Source organism: Branchiostoma floridae, chromosome 2 (genome assembly GCF_000003815.2).
Source record: "Branchiostoma floridae strain S238N-H82 chromosome 2, Bfl_VNyyK, whole genome shotgun sequence".
NCBI classification, from domain to species: domain Eukaryota; kingdom Metazoa; phylum Chordata; class Leptocardii; order Amphioxiformes; family Branchiostomatidae; genus Branchiostoma; species Branchiostoma floridae.
The window spans coordinates 17,237,524-17,262,657 of record NC_049980.1 but is presented as its reverse complement, the minus strand read 5'-3'; the positions used below and the strand labels follow the sequence as shown (position 1 = coordinate 17,262,657).

The following is a 25,134-nucleotide window of genomic DNA, read 5'->3' as shown; positions in this document are numbered from 1 at the left end:
AGATTTGTATTTATAACATAGATGCCATATTATAATGTTCCCCTCTTTGTTTACAGAGAACCAGACATTCCAGAAAATGCCACAATCACATATGAGCTGCAGTTACTGAATGCACAAGACAAGCCAGAATTCTTCACTATGAGTGCAGAGGACAAGCGCACACTTGGGTAAACAAAATACCAATAATTATTTGGGAACAGCTTGGATTTTACAACACCAATTCATATGGGATTCTATAACTTGAATCAATTAGTAACGTTAGTATGAAGTATAACTTTTATAACTCAATTGATGATATGAAAAGAAGTTAACTTTATGTTCCTTTATGATTTATGAATATCTTATGTTGTACATGTTGTTTTGGTAAGACATGCTGGCTGTATTATTTATCTCTGTATGAATATTTGTCTTTTCCTCAGGAACAGGAAGAGAGAACGAGGCAACTGGTGGTACAGCCGCAATGACTTCATGCTTGCTTGCCACTGTTACGAACAGTAAGTTAGTTCCACTCTGCATTTTTAAGCCTGGCATAAAAGTATGTCCTGCGATACACAATAAGCTTTATGCAATCTTGGTCAGTCTCAGATCACCAATATATATATATATAGAATACAACACGGTGTATTCCATATCACCCGAGGTTCCAGCCCAACCGCGGGAAGGATTTCCTGATGGCCGAAGGCCGGAGTGTGATCCAACCCGCAGGAGGGCTGGGACTGAGGGTTTTAGTCAATTTCGTAAGTCTCAGCTAGACTATATCATAGATTTCACATAATACATGTATGTATATTCAGACTGCAGGAAATTTTTATCTGTTTTTGCAGGGCTGTTAAGATACTTGAATCACCATCCAAGGAAAAACCTGAGGTATTTCTTGTTGATACACTTTGTGCTAAAACATTGTGGCAGTGTTGATTGTAGAGCTAGATATATACAAAATGTTGTCTTTGGAACCATTTGGATATGGGATGAGAAGTTACGTGAAGCAATAGTTGTCTGTAATTGTGTCAACCTGCCTTGAGACTAGGTTGATGGAATTAAATATCAGTGCACTTTCCTCACTTCAATTTTCCTGTAAACTTGACATTGTATTTTGTAGCCAGACAGTGAGATAGTAAAACAGATGGATGACATCAGACTCAAGAGTTACAACAATATGGCTGCTGCTCAATTGAAGGTAAGAGCTTGTCATGTTCTTGTGTTGTTACAAGTCTTTAGTTTCATCATCTTAACAGATAAGGTTTCCACAAAAAACTCTTGAATTGCATAGTAGGTGTACTGTTTATTCTCCTGTATTGCAATATTTTCAACAATAGGCAAAGAACTATGACACTGCCAAGAAGTCATGTGAGGCAGTGTTAGCCATCCATCCAGACAATGTCAAGGGACTCTTCAGACTCGGGAAGGTAGCATTTGTCTTTTTCTGTTTTTCTCATGTCCCAATAGATGTCAATTGATATACTCCTCTATACATCCATAAGACAACACATGGGCAAACTGATTTATCATCTTTAACCTTTTATGTAACCAAGACAATCCACTAGACACATGCTAGACAGATTTCTTAAGAAGAAACAAGATCTAAGATATCTTAGCATGGTACATGTTGTTCATGTAAATATTCAATTATTCATGAAGATTTTGCATTGGGGATGTCTGAACTACTAAGTGATAAGTCTGAATGAGATGCATTGTTTATTGGCTTAATTTTGCTCTATCAGTACATGTATTTCCCTTATAATACATTTTTGTCCAGGTGTATGCTGGGAAGGGAAATCTGGATAAAGCAATCAGCTGCCTACGGAAAGCTATTAGCCTGGAGCCAGAAACCAAGGTTTGCACTTGCAATGAGCAGAACATTTGGACTTTGCAGCTGTCATTTTACAAAAGTAAAGAACCAGAGATTAAAGTATAGTCATCTAAAACCTCTGAAAGTCTATTGTAGCACTAGATGTACTGAGTTGGCATTCCTATGTTCCTCTAGATCATCCACAATGAACTGTCCAAACTAGTTAAGCAACAGACTTCCCAGAAGGAGAGAGAGAGGAACATGTACCGTAAGATGATGGGAGACATCGGCAACTCCCCCAATGGTGGTGGCACTGCAACAAATGTAAGTGCCACTATATTGCCTGACCTTTTTGTTATTTGTGTGCTGAAAGTTCAGCATGGTCTACATCTGTATCTTTCAGACTGCATGAAAAGAGCTTGTGATATCCTTCTTTAAGTCCTGAACTACCTGTCCTTCTGTATCATTTACCAGAAAGTAGCATATATTGCAATTTACATTCCTCGAGCATCTCTCTGGATTAGTCACTGATATTACCATCTTTTTCTTTTAGATGTGGAAGTGGGGTCTGGTGCTGGGTGCCTCAGCTGCTGCACTGTGTGCCATAGGACTTGGATTTGTGATGGCCAGGCCCTGACAATTTGGACCAATGTAGAGGTAGATCATAGCAAAGTGATCTACAAACCTACCATACTGTCTCAAGGATGCATCACCAAGGATTATTTTGGAGGATGTGTTGGGTTTGTTTAAATGACAAAGTTAGGCCAAAATAAACTTGGTGCAAAAAGTTGAAGACTTGACTTTGGTCAGTCATATGTCCATAGTTACTTTCATTGTATTGTACTTTGGAGACATAATTATCATGCCTTACAATGGCATCCCATCTTACATCTGTGGGTTGTAAAACAATTCTGTGTATGTGAGCTAGTCCTGCAAAAAAAGTGCTGAAACCTCCTACAACCCTGCGGTAACCATTCCATCTGTCAAATTTCCTTCTCGTGCACGGTATCATTTACGTGTTACAGCAGTGCGAGCGCACGTCCCGTCACCATCACGGCTGCACACATGATGTAGTCAGATGGCAGTGTGTCATTTTTCACTACTACTCAGAGGCCTGCATTGTGTTTTGTAGCTTTATAATAAAAGTAATAAATTTTTTAGAGCTGATGCACTATGCAGTGATTCTCTATGCAGAACCACCATTATTACTGGACATTGTCTAATTGGTCCAATAACCGGTCCACTGATTTTTTTCCACATATTTTTTTCTCAAAATGGTCCATCGAGAAAATCAGGTTTCAGACCAGTCTGGCACATAACTCTGGTAACCACATAGAGCTTTCAATAATATTCATGTATAATGCAATGGAATTGATGAAGGAACTACAGAAATATGATCAACTGAAGTCAAGTTTCTAAACTTGTATTGGTTGTATTCTAATATCCAATAAAGAAATTCATTGATAATTGTATTCATGTTCAAAATAGACATATTGTAGAATTTGTTGATCTGCTATATCACCGCTCTGCTGGGGATTTCAATAAAAGATTGACTAAATGTTTTCAGACGGTCAATCTTGTTCTCATGTGAAATTACATAAAAAATCTATGATGCATTATTTGAAGAAAGACATCTATTTTTCAACAAAGGAAGAACAAGAAAACCTCTCCTTTCTTGTCATTGAATTTTTCTCCAAATGACAATTGTACTGACTTATCAATCTAGATACAGATAGGAGATTCACACATTCCAAGTGAATACAATATGTACTTTAATCTTAATTGACAGTTACGAGTTCTATAATTGTTTCAATACATGTGCTAAGCTGTTCAGTTGCTATGCCCAGCTTAGTAGAGCACTGTTAATTGTTTCACATTGCTTCATTGTATGGTGCATTCTGTATGTAGAAATTACAATGGTCATTCCTATAAAAAATGTATGTGCATGCACATGGACGCAAATGTGTCCACCTTGCATTGTATGCTTTTTCTTATAACTTCCTTAGGAAGGAAAAGTATTAACTGTATTTGATGGCGGGGTGAATACATGTATGTGTTAACTGCAGGCTGTTGTATACATATCAAGGCATCTGCTGATGTTTGAATGGTATATATTGTGATAATGTTGGGCAGAGCTGGAAGCACCCATAGCTACTGTAGTGCCTGTGTTGGGTGAGTATGTTGTCACTTTGAGGAAAAAAATATACAAAACGTAGCTATAAAACTACACACTGGCAGCATATACAATGTATCTATTAAGATTGCATCATACCTGGGCGGTATTTACATTTGATATTAGTACTCTGACGGGTCTGCATTTTCCGGTACAGCCCAAGACTCCATATTTTGATGTGAACGATTCAAGCTAGCTTTAACAACTGGCAGACTTTTCTCTATGCCTGGTTCTTTTGTTCAAATTGATGAATATGGTTTTTAAGAATATTTGGCATACAATTTCATCTCAGCAGTGCCATGCTCTGCCATGCAGTCATATAAAGGTGCCATCATGTGTAGTGCTATATCAATGAGACCAGGGAGGCGTCCAGGAAAAAAAGACAGCCTTGTGGTTGAGACACACGGTACTTATACATTTATTGGTGCACCATATGTATATATGTATGCCTAATTCAATGCCCAGTGGTGACACTTAGTCTTAATCTTTAGTTCAAATAAACCATATCAAATAAAGTTGTTTTTGACCTTTAAGTGTAGATGTATCAACTTCCTACCTGGTTTTGTCACTATCCCTACATGTCTGTAGGGGTTTAGGAATTCATAACCAGCTGCTGCCGTGCCGCGTGCCTGCGAAGCTGGTGTGTTACGCCGAAGGACGGTTATACCGGCTATATAGATACAGATACAAAGTTGAAAGGACTTAGAGGTAGATAATAAAATTATGTAATAGTATGTTACTCCTCATCTCCAAATTACCTTGGCCTTCGGGTTGAATTGAAAAGATATGCTTTATTGTTTATGTGTTTGTCAGCAGGGCTAGCCCTTTGTAATAGCCATAGGCTAGTTGGGCAGCCCTGGCTGTGTGTTCGGTGCAGCCAAACCAATAAATAAATATGCTTAGGATCAGCAAGGAGATTATAAACCCTCCTTGGGATCAGTTAAGACACAATAGTGTTGGTAGATGTTTAGGTGAAAACTGGTACTACTAGTCAGAGTCTGATCCTGGTTGGTATATGATCAGTTGATCTAGGCTCCTGGTTCAGACATGAACTACTATGAAAGATGGCATCTGCTACATCGCTACTCGCAACAAGGTACATTAATGAGAAACACGGCAGAGGAAGTGGAGAAATCCAGTTTTGGGCTCTGGATGAGGAGAAAAGATGAGACCTGGGGTAGGAAGGAAACCGCATAAGGCGTAAGAGAGGCAGGGGGGAGACATTGGCCGACTCGGGGGGACGTCAGATGGAAGAGCCATCAAGCAGGTGGGATACTATACTCACACTGTATATCCAATGACACATGAGGATAAAATCTGTTTTATTTCATTGTTGTCTCATAAATACATGACAAGGTTATTCTCTAGATATGCTCAGTCACAATTGAGATAAGAATGGGATAGCCCATGTGCATGTATGTCAGTATAATTTCTTGAGGAAATGTAACCATCAATCAAATGTGACACATCAAAGCAAGATTCTGTGTAATGTACTGCTATAATTTCATACCAATACTTTCGCCCAAGTGATTGGCAAGGCATATGTGACAAGTCTTCCGCCTTACATGTTGCTGACCTATCTAAAATTACATTATACTGAGAAGATATACCAAGTTTTTAAACGATGATATTAAACTGAGACAAGGGCTGCAATATCAATACTAGTGCTATTGGACTACTTGTATCTACTCTCTCATCTAGCACATTCTTTAATGAAAAGGTCAGAAAAATGGCCCATTTCAGGTACATTTGTGGGACTTTCAAACAAACAAAGGAGTACACGTACATCCAAATTTGATCTAGATGCAGTGTCAAACTGACAATTTCTCTATCCATTGGATCCCTCCTTCCTCTTTTGTAATAGTAGTCTGTCAAACATTTTTATGCACCACAATATAAAGAAATGAAAGTTTATAGTGCCATTTACATACAATCATGAAACTTGTCAAATTTACTTTAAAAATCCACTTTCAAAGGGATGATGTCAAACAAGCCATCAACATGTCTTGCATTTTACATGTCTGATGAAATAATTTAATAAGGATGATTAGTACATTTAAAATAGAATGGCGCACATAGATTTTGTAAGATATAGCTTCTGCCATGTAAAAGATTATTTCTTTCACTGAATATGTTTAAGTTCACAATACAGTACATATATAACAGTAGGGGTGGAAAGACTTCCTGATACAAGAAGGCTAGTTCACAGAATGTTCACACATCATAGCAGAACCATTGGATCTATTACAGTTCTAAAACAGTACAACAGATATATATCACGTACTGCACTTTATATCATATCTGGACCGCAATAACGTTGGATACGGGTGTTCAAGACCGGGCGATAAAAAGCTGTATCACACAGGCTTCCATCGAACACTTCGAATGCACTCTGCGCACGCTGAGTGTGGCGTGGTCGAAAATTCAAATACCTGATTCGGACATTAGAATTGCTGCTGTTTTTGTTCAAGAACACCAAAATTTTCTCAACTTCTGGCACATTTCGCATCAAAACTTGTGTTTTCTCAGGTGGGTACGACACAAATAAAATACAACACGGTATATTCCACATCACCCTCGGTTCCAGCCCTCCTGCGGGTCGGATTGGCCTTTGGCCGTAGGGCGATCCTACCCGCGGTCGGGCTGGTACCTCAGATGATACGGAATACACCGTGTTGTATTTGATATATACAATATTAGCTTGTGTCCATCTCAGAGGAGTGTAGTAAGTTATCCAAAAAGTTGTGTTTATTTCCTAGTCACTCCTCAATCATACACAGTGTATTAAACCTTACCTGAGTTAAGCAATGTTATATAATCACAACAATGACAAAATAATTGCAGGTAAACTTACAGGCACTCACATGAAGCACATTTTCCAGACACAACATGTTATTTAAAAGTGTGACAGGTGAATAAGCATTGACCAAAAGGTAAACAAGTCAAAAGCAATACTGTGTCAAAACTATTAATGTTCCCATGTTTCTTGATCAGCATCAATTTTGATTCCGTGTGATACAATGTACATGTAGAGATCAGGTATCAAGCAAACTTTTGTTGTTGTTTCAATACCATAGAAGACATGCAACAACTCTTTGCAAAACAACACTGATTCATGGGCATTTAAGAAAAACAGTACTAATATATTGTAACGATTTGTTTCCACATATATCAGAAGAACTCAAAAACCTAAAAACAACTTTTAGACACTACCTAACAGTTATCAAAGGCCATAGTATCTTAATTATATGGATAAAATTCATGTGCACATAATATTTTGTAAAGAAGCTGGAAACTGAGCAAATATATTTTTGTTCAACTTTTTTTTGCATGCTGGCATCAGTTTTGGGATGCCCTGAGGATGTTATCCATATAAACAAATCAGTATACACAAATCCCAGTTACAAGGTCATTTTGTGAACAATTTGAACAAAAAAAGTAAAGAATGTCAAGGATTATACATATCGACTACCAAACAACAAGTAGTGACTAACAGGCATAACTTGATTTACCCAAAACAAGGTGAAAATTTTTGTATCCTATTATGATACAAGACTGGATGCCATCCAACTCAGTTTCTCCAAGGAGGTTTGGCCTCCTTCGTTTTCCGCAACTCATATCTAGAGGTCAAGTATGAGACCAACTGGACCAACTTGGATGGCACATAATTATAATTATTATAATAGCGAGTCAGTCATGCAAGCCATTTTTTGGAGTGTGGAAAGTAGAGGTACATGTGTAGTTGGCTGATAAAATCATCAAGACATGTACATAGCATTCAATGATACATCTGATTGAAGACTTGTGTTGTATCCGTTTGGCAACATTAAAAATGTCCATAGCAAGAACACTGCAAGTGCTGGGTATGAGCCTATGGTTTCTTTGTTATATATCCATCGGTCCTACTGTGAAAGTACAAGAAATACAGCAATGGACAAACAACTGCTACAATTATCATACACAGAAGGGCCATCCACCATCTGATTCCACAGTCTGCCCCATTGCTTGTTTCTCTATTGATGTATCTCCGACATTCCATCAAGGAAGCACGCGTCTCGTACGGCTCAAAGGTCTCCTCGCGCTCGGGCGTGGAGCGTCGTATTCTGTCCATTTCATCATCCACCTGAGTGAGGTAACCCCGTATGTCATTCATTTCTGTGTAAGCATCACGTCCATTTACCTTTGCGCCATCTCCTGTATCAAGGTTGTATTCTATATTCTCACTGTCTGTACGGCGAAACTGACGTCTTCTTCTGTCCTCCTCTTCTCGTGCAGTCAGCAGTCCGTGTCGTTTGACTGGAACTTTTATAAACTTCAGTGCATGGAAGTCCTGATCAGACATGAGATTGTTTGCACGGCGCAAGTCTGCAAGCTACATAGGAAAGGAACATAAAACTTTCTGTTATTAACATCAAACATCACATGACCTTTCAAATTTTCAGTAGTTCTGTTGTTTAATATAAGTTGTTATGTAAATGTTTGAATAATAGCTGACATGAGAGTATATATGAGCATGCTCACTCCGTACACCATGATCACAGGACCGCATTTGCAGAACCATAAGATCAATGCTGGCCATGGGGAGAATATTTTCCAAGAGGGATGGCCATGGTGAGAACGATTTACTTAGTAGATGTAAAAAAATCCCCACCTTTTCTACCAATCAAGAATTTCAAATCATTATGTCATAACAGAAAAATATGAGCTTTGTCACAATTCACGGATGTGGACTTCACCACTAAAACTGGTCAATTCCACAGCTTCTAATCATTGGTTCGGCTGTTAGCAATTCAAGATCTTTGGAAGTAGCGTAACAAAGAATAAGTTATAGCTTACAGTGCACCCATACAGCAGGGCGAAGGTCTGTAGTGTGTCCCCTGGCATGATGGTCCTCTCCAGTAGAACTGTATCACTCTCATCCTTCCTTCCCCTCTCATCCCTCCTTCTTTCTCCCCTCGGTCTAACGTCCGTGAGCTCTATCGCATCTTCCTCCAACAGTTCTTCTTCATCCACATCATCTCCAAACACATACAGGTTTCCCAGTTCAGCATTGGGGGCGTTCCATGAGGTATGCCGTGCCCTCCGCCCACCTGCCATTGCTTTGGCCATCTTGTCGTGACTGGACCTCCGCAATAGCATGGATGTTCCACCGATGTGTCATACAGGTTCTGTCCCCATGTTAGGGCATAAGTTCTGTTACCAGTGTTGCAACTTGCAGAGGTCAGAGAGGGAAAAGTAGGAGAGAGGCACCGAGATATGTTGAAAGGGAACACCACCACCATAAAGCCTGCGCCAGTTAAGATAGCAGGTACCTTTCAGCCTGCACAAAGATTGAACAGCACATCTTTGTCACATATTTGGCCAAGCTTCACTGAATAAATGAAATAGATTTAGAAATAGCAAAAAGACAAAGAGATGTTGGCTTAGTTACACTTGCTGTTTTTTGACTGATCAATTCCAATCTTTGTAAAGGAATGGACAATCCACTGCTTCTGTGACTCGATAATCATAAGTTGTAGGAAGTTTATGACATCCAACGTCTCTGTTCAGGGATGGTTGTTATGATCAAATGTAGGCTTCTATAAATTCTGATTCTGTGTCCAGTATTCTGACATATAATTTGTCCAGTGTGGCCGGGTGTCCAGGCCTGGTGACTCTATTATAGTGTCTATATGTAATCTGTAATGTTATGTGTTGAGAAACAGTTGAGGTTGTTAACATAACATGATGTCACAGATGCAGTGGACTGTCTATTCCTTGACAAAAACTGAAGTCGATCAGTCTAAAGTCCAATTTTTTGTTGTGTTAGAAATTACCCAGTTGATCATGTTGAATTATGTTACAATTCGATTATAATAACCAAGGAGGTTGTAATAACTGATATCCGCCAATAAAACAGTTATATTCAAACAAATATTTGATAATTCAACGATCAGTGCTAAATGCCAATCTCGCCTTTCCTTACCAGAACAGATATTTAAACCTTGATCTTGTTTATTTGCAGACAGCAAGATGGATGCCCCCCTCCCCCTTTCTACCGAAGAAACAACATCACAATCACTGATTTGTCGAATGGGAGTGATTTACATGCTTCAGAAATCCAGTGTAGCTTCACAACCTGTTTACGACAGGCAGTATGAACTTAAATTAACACTTACCACAAACAATATTGAAAGTTGATCTGACAAATATCAGATACCCGGTCCAGTGCAGTGCTACGTGTACAGCACACACGGTGACCAAACGTAAGAAAATTAGGTAACACCACCGATTTCCTGCCTTGGTGTGGTATTTTTCAAAAACCTGTGTAACATTACTTATTGTTTTATTTTAAAGCAAAAGGGGTATCATGTTTTGTCAAACATTTTGTAAACTCAATATTATTCAGATAATCAACTTGTTAGCGTGTTGATGCGATTTGAGTCAAAGCGTCGCCTAGCGGTACTTTTAGATATGTCAGGAGAAGAATGCGGATGATTATCGCTGTACTGTGTGGACGTTGAACGTGCGTCAGGATTGCTTGAAAGCAGACGTGTAGGGCATTCAAGTCTCCATATTATACCTAATCATTCTGTACAGGCTACTGGACTACTGAGGCTTCCGAGGTAGGTAACGTTACAGTCGAATGAAGAGATTACGTCTTGGCTGGAAGGGGGAGGGGGGCACTACCCTGATCGACGTTGCGTTGATGCACCAAGAGACTTTTACCTAGATACTTCTCATTGAAAACTACTGTACCAAGAGACACTGATCAGCACCCACAGTTCACGTCTAGCGAAATATTAGACGTTTAACAAGGACATCATCAACAACAACAACAACAACTACCCTGATGCATGTGTAACGTGAGCTGGTAACGTTGCTCATAGTCATCTACATCTACATCTACATCTACGTAATACTGGGCAATGCCCCTCGCGGGACTTTGTGCCCAGGGGAGTGAGGATGCCCTAGCAAACCGGTGGTGGTGAGACAAAAATAGTGAAAAAAAAAAAAAAAAACGTATTCATTCAACAGACAAAAATAACAGTGCTGTGCTGTACAAGTTGCTAGGGCATAGTTCGGTCTTACAGCTGGGTAGAGCTAGGGTAGCCATAATACTTGGCTACCCCGGCTTTGAACTGTTCTACGGAGGTGGTATGTATCAGATGTTCAGGCAGGCTATTCCACTCTATGACTGTCCGGGGGAAATAACTTGCCCTGTATGTTTCGGTTTTGCATGTTAAGGTGTGGAAACGTTGGTTGTGACCTCTTGTAATGTTGTTGTTTTGTGTAAGTATGGTGTGGATGGGTATTGCAATGAGGTTGTTGACTGCCTTGTACATTAGTGTAAGTCGTGCTTGTTGTCTTCTCTGTGCTAGGGTCGCCCAACCAAGTGATTGTTGTAGTGATGTATTGCTGGTGGATTGTTTGTAGTTGCCTGTGACAAACCTGGCAGCCCTACGCTGGACTGAATCCAGCTTCTCCTCAAGGCTGTTTGTTTGTGCGTGTTTTAGTTTGTGGGGGTCCCAGACTGAAGAACAGTATTCTAACTTAGGGCGGACTATGGAAGTGTAAGCCTTAGCTCTTACCTCTTTACTTGCCCCCCTTAAGTTGTGTCGGACAAACCCCAAGGTGCTGTTGGCTTTGGCTGTAATGTCATTGATATGTGGCTTCCACCTAAGATTGTGGGTGAGAATGACACCTAGGTACGGATGCTGGCTGTTACAGTTGAGTGGTTCGTTAAACATTGTATACAAAAAATCATGTGAGCTTCTGGACTTGTGGATGTGCAAGATGGAACATTTTTTTACATTAAAGCGCAACTGCCAAGTGTTAGACCACATACAAAGATTATCTAGGTCAGTTTGGAGGGCATAATGGTCTTCGTCACGGACTATGGGGCGGTAAACGAGACAGTCATCAGCAAATAGTCTGATTTGGGATGTTATGTCTTTGTTGATGTCATTTATGTAAATCAAAAAAAGTAATGGCCCTAGCACCGTTCCCTGAGGTACTCCGGATCTTACTCTGACAGGACCAGACTTTTCCCCATCGATCACCACTTGTTGCTGGCGGTCCAGTAGCCAGTTTTGTACCCAGGTGAGTGTTCGCCCCCTGATCCCGTGAAAGTGTAACTTATGCAGCATCCTGTGGTGCGGAACGCTGTCGAATGCCTTCGAAAAATCTAAAATAGCCATATCTATTTGCTGCCCTATGTCAAACCAAGACGTTAGGTCGTGTAGAGTTGTGATCAGCTGTGACTCACAGGAGTGTTTTGTTCTGAATCCATGTTGGGTGGGGAGTAAGATATTATGAGTTTCTAAATGTTTCATGGTGGCTGAGAAAAGTATGTGTTCCAGGAGCTTACAACAGACGCAGGTGAGAGAGACGGGCCGGTAGTTTGCGGGGTCGCTTCTGTCCCCCTTTTTAAAAATTGGGTTCACAAAAGCGGTCCGCCAGTCTGTCGGTACCTGCCCAGTTGCAAGGGACTGGTTGAAGATTATTTGTAAAATTGGACTGATCTCTATGGCGTAGTCCTTAAGAATTCTGCAGGGAATTTGATCTGGCCCACAGGCTTTAGCAGGGTTTATCCCCTGTAGGAGTTTTTGCACCCCCAGCAGGGTCACCTCGACCTCTGGCATGTCGGGGTAGGGGCTGTCCCCTAGGTCGGGTACGTTGACCATGTCTTCATCTGTAAAGACAGAGTCGTACTGCCTGCTGAGGATTTCTGCCTTACCCTGGGCATCCACAACGAGGCTGTTGTGTTGCGCTAGGGGGGCCACCCCAGACGCGGTCTGTCATAATTATTTTATTTGTGTACTTATCAACTTTCTTTGTTACGTTCTTTTGACAGATATACACATCCAAAGAACTGCTAACCATGGCAACAGGATACGACTCAGATCACGAGGTTGAACGTTTTGAGGTGACGGATGAGGATTTGGAGTTCGGCCTATCCTCTGGATTAGGGAGGAAGAGATATCGAGCCAGCAAAGAGCATAATATCTATGGTAAGGGTCGTAAAAAGACACAACGTCGTGTACTTGTGAGATGTCGTGTGCTATTGACAGGATATTTCGCTATCACTATCAGTATGAAGAATGCTTCTTTTGCATGGGGCCATGGGGGAGACCGCTTGACCATATTAAGGGGGTAACGTTACACCCTCAAGTATAGCGACCTCTGTAGCGAATTATTCTGAAGTGAAATAACTGTGTGGGAGTAAGAAGATATCTCTGCAGCTACAAGACCAACATATTGCTTGTTTGTTAGTGGAAACACGCTCATCCCAGATTCCCATGCCAGTTATGCCATCTTATGTTTTTATCAAGGTATCTGGGCCCGAGAGGATAGCGATGATGATGAGAGACCAAGTTTCAGTGGGAAGAACTCAAAGCAGAACTATTCTACTGGCATTGACTTTATCAGTGGTGGAGTCAAACAGTCCAGTGGAGAAATCCTCAAGGAAAAAGATGATGGTATGTTTCAAGTCATTTTCTGTAAATATAAATTTTCTATTTTTATATTAATTCGTTTATTTTGTGTGTTTGAAATATCTCAATGAAGTTAAAATTAGAAATAAGTTAACATTGCACTTATGTCTTTTCAACAGGGCTTCTTTTGTGCTTGAAATTCTACTTTTTATTCAAAAACATGTGGAACTTGTGTGTGTGTCCTCAGATGCATCAGATGACAGTGACGTGGATGGAGCTCCTATGGAAATGGACATGGCAGGAATGCCCAAGCACTTTGGTGCTGTCAAAGAAAAGAAAACAAAGGCTCCAAAAGGAAAACCCCAGTTCCGCAGTGTCGTTCCTGAACAGTATGTTAATTCTTTCTGTGCCTGTCTATTTATGCTGAATGTTCTATTTTAAGATACAGTTAGATAATTGATGGGTGCTAATTTTTTTTTTTTTATGGACAGAAGATGATCAACCAGAATACATGTCAGAATGCATCCCCCACTTTTTGGGTGAGAAATGCAATTTTTTTAGGTGAATATAGCTAGCACACATGGTTTCTTTAACTTCTTTGCAGGGGTTTTGGCAACTGGGAAAAACACACCAAAGGAATTGGGCAGAAGCTACTGGCCAAGATGGGGTATGAGCCAGGGAAAGGTCTGGGCAAGAACAAGCAAGGTGAGTTATCTCCAACTTTGAACTAGTCATGACTTCACCAGGATTGAAAATGAAGTCTGTAAGCGTAACCACCTTTCTGTTTCCAGGATCTACAAAATGTACAATGTTACTGTGATTTACTTGTAGAAATAAACTAAAATGCCATAGGAAAGATGCTAGTAATGTGCATCTCAAGAAATTCCATTTTCATGACTGTGCCACACACAGAGACTAAAGTTTTGGTGAAGTACCAGTCAGGAGGCAGCATTGATAAAAACTGAACAGAGTAACAACCTTGTCTGTTATGCTGCACCAGGTATCACAATACCTGTGGAGGCGTTCAAGAGGAAAGGTCGTGCTGCAGTCGGAGCTTATGGCTTTGAGGGGAATAAAAACTTGCACGAACAGTTCCAAACAACAACAGGGGAGGAGGAGGAGGAGGAGGAGTTCCAGGAACAGCTGGCACAATGGAAGAAACAACCTGAGGTTGGCAACAACATTTACCTGTATCTACAATGCAGTAGTTTGTACCAGTCAAGAGTCTTACCAGTTTTACAGATTAAGAGAGGATGTTGATTAAGTGATAAAAGCGTCTTTTAAATAACAATATTGCTATGAAAGGAAATGAACTTAATACTTGAATCATCTTAATATATGTATGTATGATCATAAATGATTTCCTTGCATGCTTTGTGGTATGGCTACATTTCAAACCATGATGGTATCCAAGATGTCTTGATGCCTCTAGTTCCTAGCTTATAACTCAGCACCTTAAACAGCTACTCAACTTCAGTAATATTTCTACCATGACACAATTTAAGATAATTGGTTGTGTAATGTTGTTATTCCTGTCTTCTAATCACATTTATTTGTTGACTCAATCAGAAAGCCAAGCAGAAGGTAAAGTACAAGTACAAGACAGTGGAGGATGTGAGAGCTACTGGAGGTCCTGGAGCCAAGAAGAAGATGGCAGCCCCTACTGCTGCCAGTAAAATCAAAGTCATAGATATGACTGGACCAGAGACCAGAGTTCTTTCAGGTTAGGAGAATATCATAAAACTTCATTCAAGTCGTTCCAGATGTTAGGCAATTAACTGAGTAAACTGTGGTTTAGAAAAAGGCTTAAAGCAACCTTTTTATGTGTGATTATTGTCAACATTTCAATGCTTTATTTCTTCGCCTCCTGTGCCCAGGATATGACCAGATTGCAGGCACACAGCTGCAGTTCACTGATGAGGCCATGCCTAAGAAGAAAGCCTTCTCCATGCCCGAGCTGGAACACAACCTCACCCTGCTGGTAGAAATGACGGAGCAGCAGATCCTAGACAACGAACGGCGCCTCCGCCACGAGAAGGACATGATCATCAACCTGAAACACGAGGATGAGAAACTGACGGAGGTCCTTCACGAGGAGAAGAAGTCGATAGACAAGTTGGAGGCCGTGCTTGAGATGGTGGAGGAGTGCGAGAGGCGCCTGGATCTGGGTAGCCTGGAGCCGCTGACATTACGGGACTGTGAGACTATGTTCCGTCGCCTTCAGGAAGAATACTATGTGGAGTACAAGTCATATGAGCTGAACCAGCTGGCAATCACTGTAGTGTTTCCATTGGTGAGCACATATCACTTGTTGGTTACTGTAGATGAGCAAAGTATAAAAATGTAAACATATTCTTAGATTGGCTATCTAGTAAGGCTTGTTAGTACTGGTACTCTATCAACTTTATCACCAAATCGCCTGATTGTCTTTTTGACAAATTAAGTGAAACTTTTTTCTTAGTGTGTTTGTATGGACATGTATCTGCAAGTCTGATGTGATCTCAAATCTGATAGCATATAATACTAACTTAAAGCCGTTCCAAGTTGCCGTTGTTAAGCATATGATGAAACTAAGTAATTCCTAGCCTGTTTTCTCTTTTCCCCGCAGGTAAAGAAGATGTTGATAGACTGGAAACCCCTACTGGACTCCGCCTTCCCTCTGCAGGAGTTCCTCCTGTGGAAGGAACTGTTGGAGGAGGGCCATGGCATGCCGCTGGGGTCGGACGGTACAGGGATGGATGTCTACCACCGCTTGGTCTGGGAAATATGGATGCCTCATATCAGAACCATGTTTGGGTGGGGACAAGATCTTATTCATTAATGGACTGGAACCGATTTTTCCTCCTGTATTAAATAGATCTCATTGCACAACTGCCATGTTGCTGTAAATTCATTTATTTTCTGTGGTTACTGTATTTTTTGTAGGGAGCAGAACAGAGGCTTTCCCAGTGTTGAAAATTTGTGGTTGGAATGATTCCAATAGGTCACCGCAAAAATAAACATTTCAAGATTTGCAGTAGATATCATTCCTCATACTGAAACATTTCTGAAACATTCAAAAGCAAAGTAATATACTTTTCAACTGTCTAATGTGACAGCACACCTGTGACATGTATATCTTACCTTCCTTTGGTGCCACCTGCAGGTCTTGGTCTGTGCGTAACTATGACCAGATGCTGCGGCTGTTAGAAGACTGGTTACCCCTGGTGCCCACCTGGATCATGGATAACCTGTATGACCAGCTGGTGATGCCCAGACTGCTGACAGAGGTGGACAACTGGAACCCCACCACTGACACCATGCCCATCCACCAGTGGTTGCACCCATGGTTACCTCTCATCAGTAAGTATGGCAGAACACCTCAGCAGAACATATCTAGGCGAGATTAACAGCATTACAGACTGAGGCAATGGGAGAGGCAGGATAGTTCCTAGTACCTGTCCTTCCATCCCAGGAAAGAAATTTACTTTTAGGGATGGACAAAAATTGACCCTTATCATCTGTCAAAAAATCTGCACTTTAGGACATGAAAAACTGATGAACATTTAGTCTTAATATTAAACCTGTTTTGTTGTAAGTTATCTGTACTAGTAGAGATATCCTTTTGAAAAGTTTAAATGTAAACACACAATATTTTTGTCCATATCGTTCTACATTTGTGACCAGTGTTGGGACAGTAACAGTTTCACAGTCTGAGCATCATATCCAAGCCACACTGTTTGCTTAAGACAGTGTTTTGAGATAAGCTTGCCTACTTTGGTACATGTACATGTATGTGGTTGACTATTACAGGTCCACGACTGGAGTGCCTGTATCCCACCATCAGACACAAGCTGGGGAAGGCCCTGACCAACTGGCACCCCAGCGATGCCTCCGCTATCCACATCCTAAAGCCCTGGAAACCAGTGTTCAGTGAAGGCAGCATGGACTCCTTCCTGCTGAAAAACATCCTGCCTAAACTGGGGCTGTGTTTACAGGAGTTTGTCATCAACCCACACCAGCAGCATTTAGGTAAGTGCCCAAGCTTAAGATAAAATCCTTTTTAGACATACCTAATACTTATATAGTCTTTATAAAAGGCCCTGACTGTACTGAAGAGGGGTAGATAATACAAAAGATGGGAAGAGAATATCAGAGAATGGACAGACATGACACCAAGTGAAACACTACCTTCGAAGAACAGAAAACTGAGGATAGCAAAAACTAGTTGTCAGATCTTCTGTTTTGCTCCAATTGTCAAATGATTAAATGAAGGAATAGATGAGATCAGGAGACACTTTTAACATATGTGTATATACAGTCAAACCTGTATTAGCGGCCACCTTTGCATAACGGCCACCTGCCCATAGTGGCCACTTTTTGTCGGTCCCTTGGATTCGTAATGATTAAGAAATAGGCTTAGCGGCCACCTGCCCAACGCGGCCACGGCCACACGATTTCCGGTCCCGCAGGTACAAAAACACTGCCGATTACGGCCACGCGGACCGCTGATCTATGTTTCGGCACGCGTTCGGCCATATACAGCGGCCGTATCGTCAGCCTACGCCGGATTTAAAACCTCTTTGATTTATTTTCAAAACAAAACTTCGTAAACTGGCGCTACCCATACCCGCTGACAAACGAGGTCATACAAGGTCAATAGACGACACCAATATTACGGAGGTAAATTGTGTTAAAGTTACGTTCTTATACACTATCGCTTAGGTTAATTTACATCACAAAAATTTCTAAATGAATTGTTACAAAGACAAAATGATATGAACTTCAGACTATGGTGGATTTTATTCATACATTTATTAAGAGATAAGTCTAAAATGACGAGACTTTTCTTGTGAGTACCACATTAGCATAATGGTTGAATCTGACGTGTAAATTAACGCGAGCGGGAACACACGGACGGCGAAGTATCAAAGAATACAAAAAGAAAGATCAAAGAAATATGACGATATTGGTCTCTTCAGGCAATATCAACTGTAAAACATTTCAAACTTTATAGCCTTTGTTTTCTTAATACATATAGTGTAAAAAATCATTGCAGTACAAGTACTGCACTGTATTATGTGAATAAAGATGAGTGGGTACTAAAACCATATGTAACTTATTGCTTGTGGTCAATTAATTAGCATATTCTCTATAGTGGCCACCTCTCTATAGTGGCCAATTTTGACCAGTCCCTTGAGTGGCCGCTATAGACAGGTTTGACTGTATCTGTACATGTAAAAAAGCACCTGCTGATAGACTTGAATTCTCTTATTGCATGAAAGTGTAATTTCATGGTGTATTGTGTTTCAGTGCATTCAATTCTTCTTGACAATTATTTCTACTTTCATAGGTTATACAGGAGGAAATGCCCATGAAGTTATTGACTTTTCTGTGCTTGTGTCCTACATGTATTTGATAATATGTATTTCCCCATCTATCACAGATGGGTTCCAGTGGGTGCTGCGGTGGCATGGCATGCTGCCTGTCCAGAGCTTGACGTCCCTGTTTGAGAAGCATTTCTTCCCCAAGTGGATTCAGGTCCTCTGTACCTGGCTCAGCAACAACCCTGACTATGAACAGGTAGGACCCTATCATCATGATAAGGCAATTGCCCTTTTCTTGGCCAGTGAAACAAGTTGCATATACCAGCTAGTCATACCTAATCAAGTTGCCATCAAGTCAAAGCAGATTGTATCACAATGGAGTTTTGGATAATGTGTATGATGTTACAGGAATTCACAGTCTTCTCATGTCTTTATACAGGTAACAAAGTGGTACCTTGGGTGGAAATCTCAGTTTCCAGAAGAAATGCTAAATGAGCCAGCTGTCAAAGGTGTGTATGATTTGAGTGTACATTTATGGCTACATACAGGATACTATCATCGTACTGATGTTTTTCATTCTGTCAGGTAAAGGTTACACTTGTACAGAGATGATCGAATCTTGAAATGAAAGGAAACATTACAGTACTGTCATGGTGATGTGGTGATAAAGTGAATAAAAGTAAAACTGCATATCTTAAGCACTATGGAATCAGCAATGAAATTGTGCAATGACTATGAACAATGGACCATCACAAAACCGATGTTTGGAAGACAATGATTTCAAAAAAGACCAAGATGTACATATTAATTTGGATGAATTATATTGCTTGGAGTTTTAGATTTCCGCCCAGCTTGGCACTGATACCACTATGTGAACTTATGGCTAGATGATACATACTGTATCAACGGTTTGGTATTGTTCTTCAGACCAGTTCAACCGGGCATTAGACATGATGAACCGGGCAGTTGGAGGGGGCGGCGTGGTACAGCCTGGCGCGCGGGAGAACGTGGCGTATCTCACGTCCACGGAGAGACGGCGGGACTTTGAGGCTCAGGCTGCAGCGGAGAAGAGAAGGGAGGAGAGGACCCCAGTAAGACCACTTTGACACTTTATTACTATGTTTTTTATGACCAAGGGTAGCATCATTTCAAGATTTTTCACATTACCTTTTTTGTAATAGCCTTCCTATGGTTATATGGTGTACTGTTACTGTATTAGAACTACTATTTTGTGTTTCAGATGGAGGCAGCAAGGAAAGCAGCAAATGTGTCCATGAACTTTAAAGACCTCATACAAGCCAAGGTAATGTTTGCTTATTTATAAGCCAAGCTGCCAAGGTAAATTTGATACCTTGGGAATAGATCTTCTTAACATCTTTTTATTTTCAGTAGCCCAAAACTTGCATATAGAACATCATGTACAGGTTTGTAACATTTTTGTGTATTTCTCTCAAATATTTTTATTGCTGGTGATAATGGATTGAAATGCTTGAGAGCACATTGAGTGAAAAACAAACCTATGTTGATAACAAAGATTGCTTCCAAATGAACAGAACTTGGAGATGTACTGTTATATACTAATATTTGTATTAGATATTGAAAAATGCTAAGACAACTTTCTTTTTTTCAACATTACAGGCTGAGGAGAACAACTTGGTATTTTGCCCCATCCCCAACAAGTGGCATGAAGCAAAAGCAGTCTACCAGTTTGGCACAAAAACTATCTACATGGACAGGGGTGTTGTGTTTGTTCAGGGAGAAAAGACATGGGTACCTGTGTCTCTACAGAACCTTATAGATATGGCAAGGTAGGACATACGTTGTCATGGCCACAGGATTTCATATAGGAGGAGTCAATAAGACTTAAACTATAGCTCATGTTTAAGTGTGCAAAAAAAAGAGTAAAGGTAATTCAAGTTCAAGGGTATCTTAGACTATGATAAGTACCACTAGTACATTGCGAGAAAATCTGTGTGGTTGATTTTGACTTTTAAATCATGCTTTCAGGATTTCTTTTACCATATAGTATTCATGTACAAAGATAAATTGCAAACTTGTAATGTACTTTCAGTATGACACAAAAAATTGTGCCAATATTTGTGTGCTCTTAAGTCTTGACTGCATGCATGTACGGTCACAAAGTCTGAAGATACATGACAGGTAAACAAAGCTTGTTAAGTTTTGCTTTTCCACATACATTGTAACTGCTGGAACTGTCTAAATCATATTCTCCTTGCAGTCATCAGTTGTGGTACAGGCCATTGGTGATATTCATAACATATGGGCATGTGTTGTCATCCAGAGGTCCCAGGCCATCGGGGTAGTGACTGTTGGAAAGTATGACAATAGCTGTACAATGCTGGATACCAGGCAGGATATTGCAATAGATGAGACATTTGCTAGTGAGACAATAGCCACAGACTTGTTAGGATCCATTCATTATACAATGACTTTATTCACAAGTAAACTGAAGTGGATGTACACATTTACAGATACATATTGTGTGCGTGTACTCATTTTGTATCATGGCTTAACCTTCAAGATTTAATTAACAAGTCATGTAGGAACTTGCAATAGAATGATAACACACACTTTCCTTTCTTAATTTCAACTACATGATTGTATACATACATGTACATACTATTAGGTTTATAGGGAGTGATGACAGTTGAAGTAATACTGCACAAACTTAAGGTTCACCGGGTGAAGATAGTTCTGTGGTGTGTACATGTGCATATACATGTACGCTGCATATTGAATTAAAAAGACTGAAACAATGGAAAATTGCTATTTTTTCTTACACGACAGACAAGACTGGTCAATGTTTACACAATGTGATGAGAATATATACATCTGTACAAAGTAGTACACAGTTGTTTCAGTATATGTACAGTGAGCCATCAGATGGCCCCAGGTACCCTACAGCTATCAACAGGACATCCACCAGTGTCCAGACACCCAGGCCACCAAAGCTGAAGAGTTTGCCCAGCCCTTCCCTCCACTGTCCCAGGTAGAACCTGTCCACACCAAACCCTCCCACTGTGATACTCAGTATGAGTGCTGTCGACCACCGGTACCCAGATGTCCAGTTACATTCAAGTGACTTAGGGAATGTCCTTGCACCTGAAATAATGGGAATCAACAAACACTTGTTTTAAATTCTTTTGTTTGTATGACTTAATACTCCTATGTTTCATGGTAACTACCAATTATTTCGTTTGTATTCTGATTTGTTATGAGTTTGTAAAGGGCTCCTTTGGATATCAATTATTGTAACTGATGGTACTCCCAAAGACAAAGAAAATGAATAAAAAGTAAATTTGAAACAGTTTTTATACTTGCCAGATAGGAATTAGATACTAGTAATATGTTAGGCTATTCTTAAATTTCTTCATAGTAAAACAGTCCAATGGGATGAATAATTTGTTTGAACATTGGATACAACAATATAGTAGCAATGGACTAAAGGCAACAGAAAGCAACTCACCAAAACAAAAGATATATTCTTTGACAGTACAGTTGGCCTGAAATCTTTCCCGTGGAGTAGAGATGACCTTACAGTCTATGGAATGGGTACAGTCATGTTCAGTTTCTGCTGTCTGGTAGCAAAACTGACACTTCATAGTTCTGGTAAAGGTAGGTGGTCCCTGCACGGGGAAAGGACAAACAGGTTATGTTATAGATGTGAGTTTGCCAATGAATTTTACCAGCTGAGCATCCTGAATAAATCCATATTGTGGCTAAAGCTGCTATTGAGGAGAAGTACAATGTAATACTGGTTTACAATAAGACACCTATGGTACTATTCAGATAATAAGTAATAAGATAAATGTATTAAGATGTGAATTTGACCAGCAAAGCAACCATAGAATTACATGTACAAATGTATAAGTAAAAAGACAATACAAAAGTGAAATACATAATACTCACCACACATTGGATTCCCTCCTTTACATGACACTCCACAGTGATGTCTCTCCCATACACACATGAGGAGTTGTAAGTACACTGCACACACTGTGCTGCCAGAACACTGCACCGAGCATTGCTGGGGCAGGTGGGAGGACCGTCAGTGGGGCCTTTTGTAGTCTGGGCACCTGTAGGAGGGGTGGTGGGATCATCTGGAAGACAATGTGTGGGGCAAGGATGTAACATTTACGGGCTTGTCAAAGGGGCCCTTGAAGGGGAGTAGCAACTTAGAATCGAATTATAAAGACATGGCATATTTCATGTACATTTTCAGACAAAAGTTGGACACCTTCCATGACTTACCAAATTGTCCATACATCATCCTTCTGACAAGATTAAAGTGCTGCTGCTCTATTCAAGCACGGGGAGACGTCTGTGAGAATTTGGTTTTTAAGTACAATAAAGGGAACAATGGCTTCATGATGGGCCAATACCCAACTATGAGGCAACATAGATTAAGTTCCCTGAACAGTAACAGTTACTAGTATACAGTGGTGATTTATATCATGCTGCAGGTAGATCAATAATTATCAATAAAGGCAAAAAAAACACACAAACATTGACTATTAAGAGATAAGCTGAGGCACGTCCAAGAGTGTGGAAAAGCCAAATTCTCATTTTTGCCCGTGCCAAGGAGGTTTCAACTTGCTCTATATCAATATCATAAATTTTAGGTCAATCTGAAAATTCACAAACTACAGCACCAACCCATACAGGTTACATTTTCAAGCTAGTAGCAGGACTGGAGAAATCTGTCTTCAGTCTATACAAACTATCCAATGGGGGTTCGCTTAAAAGGCTGGGCTGTCTACCAGGCCAGGCTACCTGGCCTGTCTACCTGGCCTGGCTATCACGTCAGGCTACTCAGATCCCCCCATTCATAGCCCCATCATATGGCACTCAGCCAAAATAGCTGATTGACAGGCATAGTAATTGCTGATCTCCAACCCTGCTAGTGCCAGTGACCCAAGGTTGCCCTGTCCACCACTGGCTGGGCCCTTCGGGAATGTGTCTGGGAGGCCTTGCTTGCAGCATGTCTGGAACACAAGTACCAGCACTGTGTTTGTGTATGTTTGTGGGTGTGTAAGTGTGTGTGTGTAGTGTGTGTGTGTGTGTGTGTAAGAATGGGCTTGCCAACAACAGAAATTTGTTTCTTTATTGAATATCTATCTTCTAGAACAGAAACTATCTCAGCTTGTGCAACAAGAAGGGAGAGCATAAATCACTTGCTCACTGTAAAGCTAAACTTGTACTGACCAAGGGGGGTATAATTACATGTACCTCCTTGTAGTCACATAGCATTTTTGAGGCTGTGGATTGTAATCCACTGTACAATTTTTGTGTCCAGGACAGAGCCCAATCCTCTCCTTCCACTGCCAATAATCTCTCCAACCCCCTTGTACAAGTGGGAGTGGGGGAAAGTACTGTTAACAGCACAGATTTTGTGACATGTCAAAGGATTTGAACCCAGGACCTCTGGTTTCTGGGTCTAACACCCTAAAGCATTTACCGAACACAGTACTGGTACAGTACTTGAATGTGTTCCTGACAGCTGCAAGGAAGGCCTCCCAGACACATTCCCGAAGGGTCCAGCCAGTGGACAGGCCAACCCCAGGGCACTTAAACAGGGTTGAAGATTAGCAATTACTATGCCTGTCAATCAGCTATTTGGGCTGAGTGCCACATGATGGGGCTATGAATGGGGGGATCTGAGTAGCCTGACGTGATAGCCAGGCCAGGTAGACAGGCCAGGTAGCCTGGCCTGGTAGACAGCCCAGCCTTTTAAGCGAACCCATCCAATGGGACATGTGCTAGTACCTTTATCTTGCCTTTACTTACTTATAACTACTAACACAGTAACAAGCTGGTCAGCAAACTGCACATGATCATCTGCAATGACTCCACTTACCCGTCTGGGTGGTATTTGTTGGGAGGGTTTTCTTGACATCACTACTAGTAGCGTTGAGGTCGGCGGTGAACAGTGTTACTGGATGTTGAGGGGAGCTTTCTGTGCCACCTACTGGTGAGAAAAGTAATTCAAACTTCGTAGCGATTCCTTAAACTTAAGTGTACCAGTATAACCAAGGAGCTTGGTATAACAAGGTGCTAGCTCATGTCAAGAAAGTGTCGCATGTCGACATGAAACGCATCGTGGATTCCTACCATAGAAATTCAAATGTAATCATCAATTAACACCATATTTGGCCATTATGTATTCTTTTACACATATATCAATCATGTTGATACTCACTTTTGGGTTGCTCACTCTCTACCGCACGGAAACAGCCCAGGAATATTAAAAACAGCGACAAAATCTGGAATTTTCGCCTATCGGCAGCCATCTTGGAAACGGAAGTACTCTCGTATCCAGGTCTTCAGATGCTTATAACTTGTTTCTGTCTTTTTGAAGGAAACATATCACTAAAAATATCTTAATTATAAATATAGAGCCATATATACAGGATAATGATGACAATTTAT

The 25,134-nt window shown here is 40.6% G+C and overlaps 4 protein-coding genes across 7 annotated transcripts in view; 2 read left to right on the top strand and 2 right to left on the bottom strand.

Moving 5' to 3' along the window:
- The window catches only part of LOC118405010 (peptidyl-prolyl cis-trans isomerase FKBP8-like), a 7,145-nt gene extending 2,650 nt beyond the window's left edge, over positions 1-4,495 (top strand). Inside the window, exons 4-11 of the mRNA XM_035804413.1 lie at positions 57-167; positions 420-494; positions 825-867; positions 1,100-1,177; positions 1,317-1,406; positions 1,757-1,834; positions 1,985-2,113; positions 2,343-4,495. Of these exons, the coding sequence (XP_035660306.1) occupies positions 57-167; positions 420-494; positions 825-867; positions 1,100-1,177; positions 1,317-1,406; positions 1,757-1,834; positions 1,985-2,113; positions 2,343-2,426 (688 nt within the window). The 3' untranslated portion in view covers positions 2,427-4,495. The remainder of the gene's footprint in view (positions 1-56; positions 168-419; positions 495-824; positions 868-1,099; positions 1,178-1,316; positions 1,407-1,756; positions 1,835-1,984; positions 2,114-2,342) is intronic.
- A 760-nt stretch (positions 4,496-5,255) lies between these two features.
- LOC118405032 (lysM and putative peptidoglycan-binding domain-containing protein 4-like) lies at positions 5,256-10,249 on the bottom strand. 2 transcript variants are annotated; one of them, XM_035804435.1, is made up of 3 exons: positions 10,121-10,249; positions 8,799-9,282; positions 5,256-8,334 (listed from the first exon to the last, which is right to left on the bottom strand). In XM_035804435.1, the coding sequence occupies exons 2-3, from the start codon at positions 9,099-9,101 to the stop codon at positions 7,834-7,836; spliced, it is 804 nt and encodes a 267-aa protein (XP_035660328.1). In that variant the 5' UTR covers positions 9,102-9,282; positions 10,121-10,249; the 3' UTR covers positions 5,256-7,833. The 2 variants fall into 2 exon arrangements, with proteins under 2 accessions (XP_035660328.1, XP_035660334.1); XM_035804441.1 differs by having other exon boundaries at positions 8,799-9,130; positions 10,121-10,228.
- A 132-nt stretch (positions 10,250-10,381) lies between these two features.
- LOC118404991 (tuftelin-interacting protein 11-like) lies at positions 10,382-21,173 on the top strand. 2 transcript variants are annotated; one of them, XM_035804395.1, is made up of 16 exons: positions 10,382-10,567; positions 12,799-12,955; positions 13,277-13,423; positions 13,626-13,767; positions 13,983-14,083; positions 14,379-14,548; positions 14,948-15,101; positions 15,256-15,671; positions 15,987-16,174; positions 16,524-16,720; positions 17,171-17,389; positions 18,804-18,940; positions 19,124-19,193; positions 19,612-19,775; positions 19,925-19,987; positions 20,323-21,173. In XM_035804395.1, the coding sequence occupies exons 2-16, from the start codon at positions 12,826-12,828 to the stop codon at positions 20,494-20,496; spliced, it is 2,472 nt and encodes an 823-aa protein (XP_035660288.1). In that variant the 5' UTR covers positions 10,382-10,567; positions 12,799-12,825; the 3' UTR covers positions 20,497-21,173. The 2 variants fall into 2 exon arrangements, with proteins under 2 accessions (XP_035660288.1, XP_035660295.1); XM_035804402.1 differs by having other exon boundaries at positions 10,399-10,496.
- Positions 21,127-25,103, bottom strand: LOC118405048 (TM2 domain-containing protein 3-like). 2 transcript variants are annotated; one of them, XM_035804458.1, is made up of 5 exons: positions 24,905-25,103; positions 24,563-24,670; positions 22,615-22,805; positions 22,172-22,331; positions 21,127-21,807 (listed from the first exon to the last, which is right to left on the bottom strand). In XM_035804458.1, the coding sequence occupies exons 1-5, from the start codon at positions 24,993-24,995 to the stop codon at positions 21,563-21,565; spliced, it is 795 nt and encodes a 264-aa protein (XP_035660351.1). In that variant the 5' UTR covers positions 24,996-25,103; the 3' UTR covers positions 21,127-21,562. The 2 variants fall into 2 exon arrangements, with proteins under 2 accessions (XP_035660351.1, XP_035660345.1); XM_035804452.1 differs by having other exon boundaries at positions 24,563-24,673; positions 24,905-25,101.
- Positions 25,104-25,134: the final 31 nt, after the last annotated feature.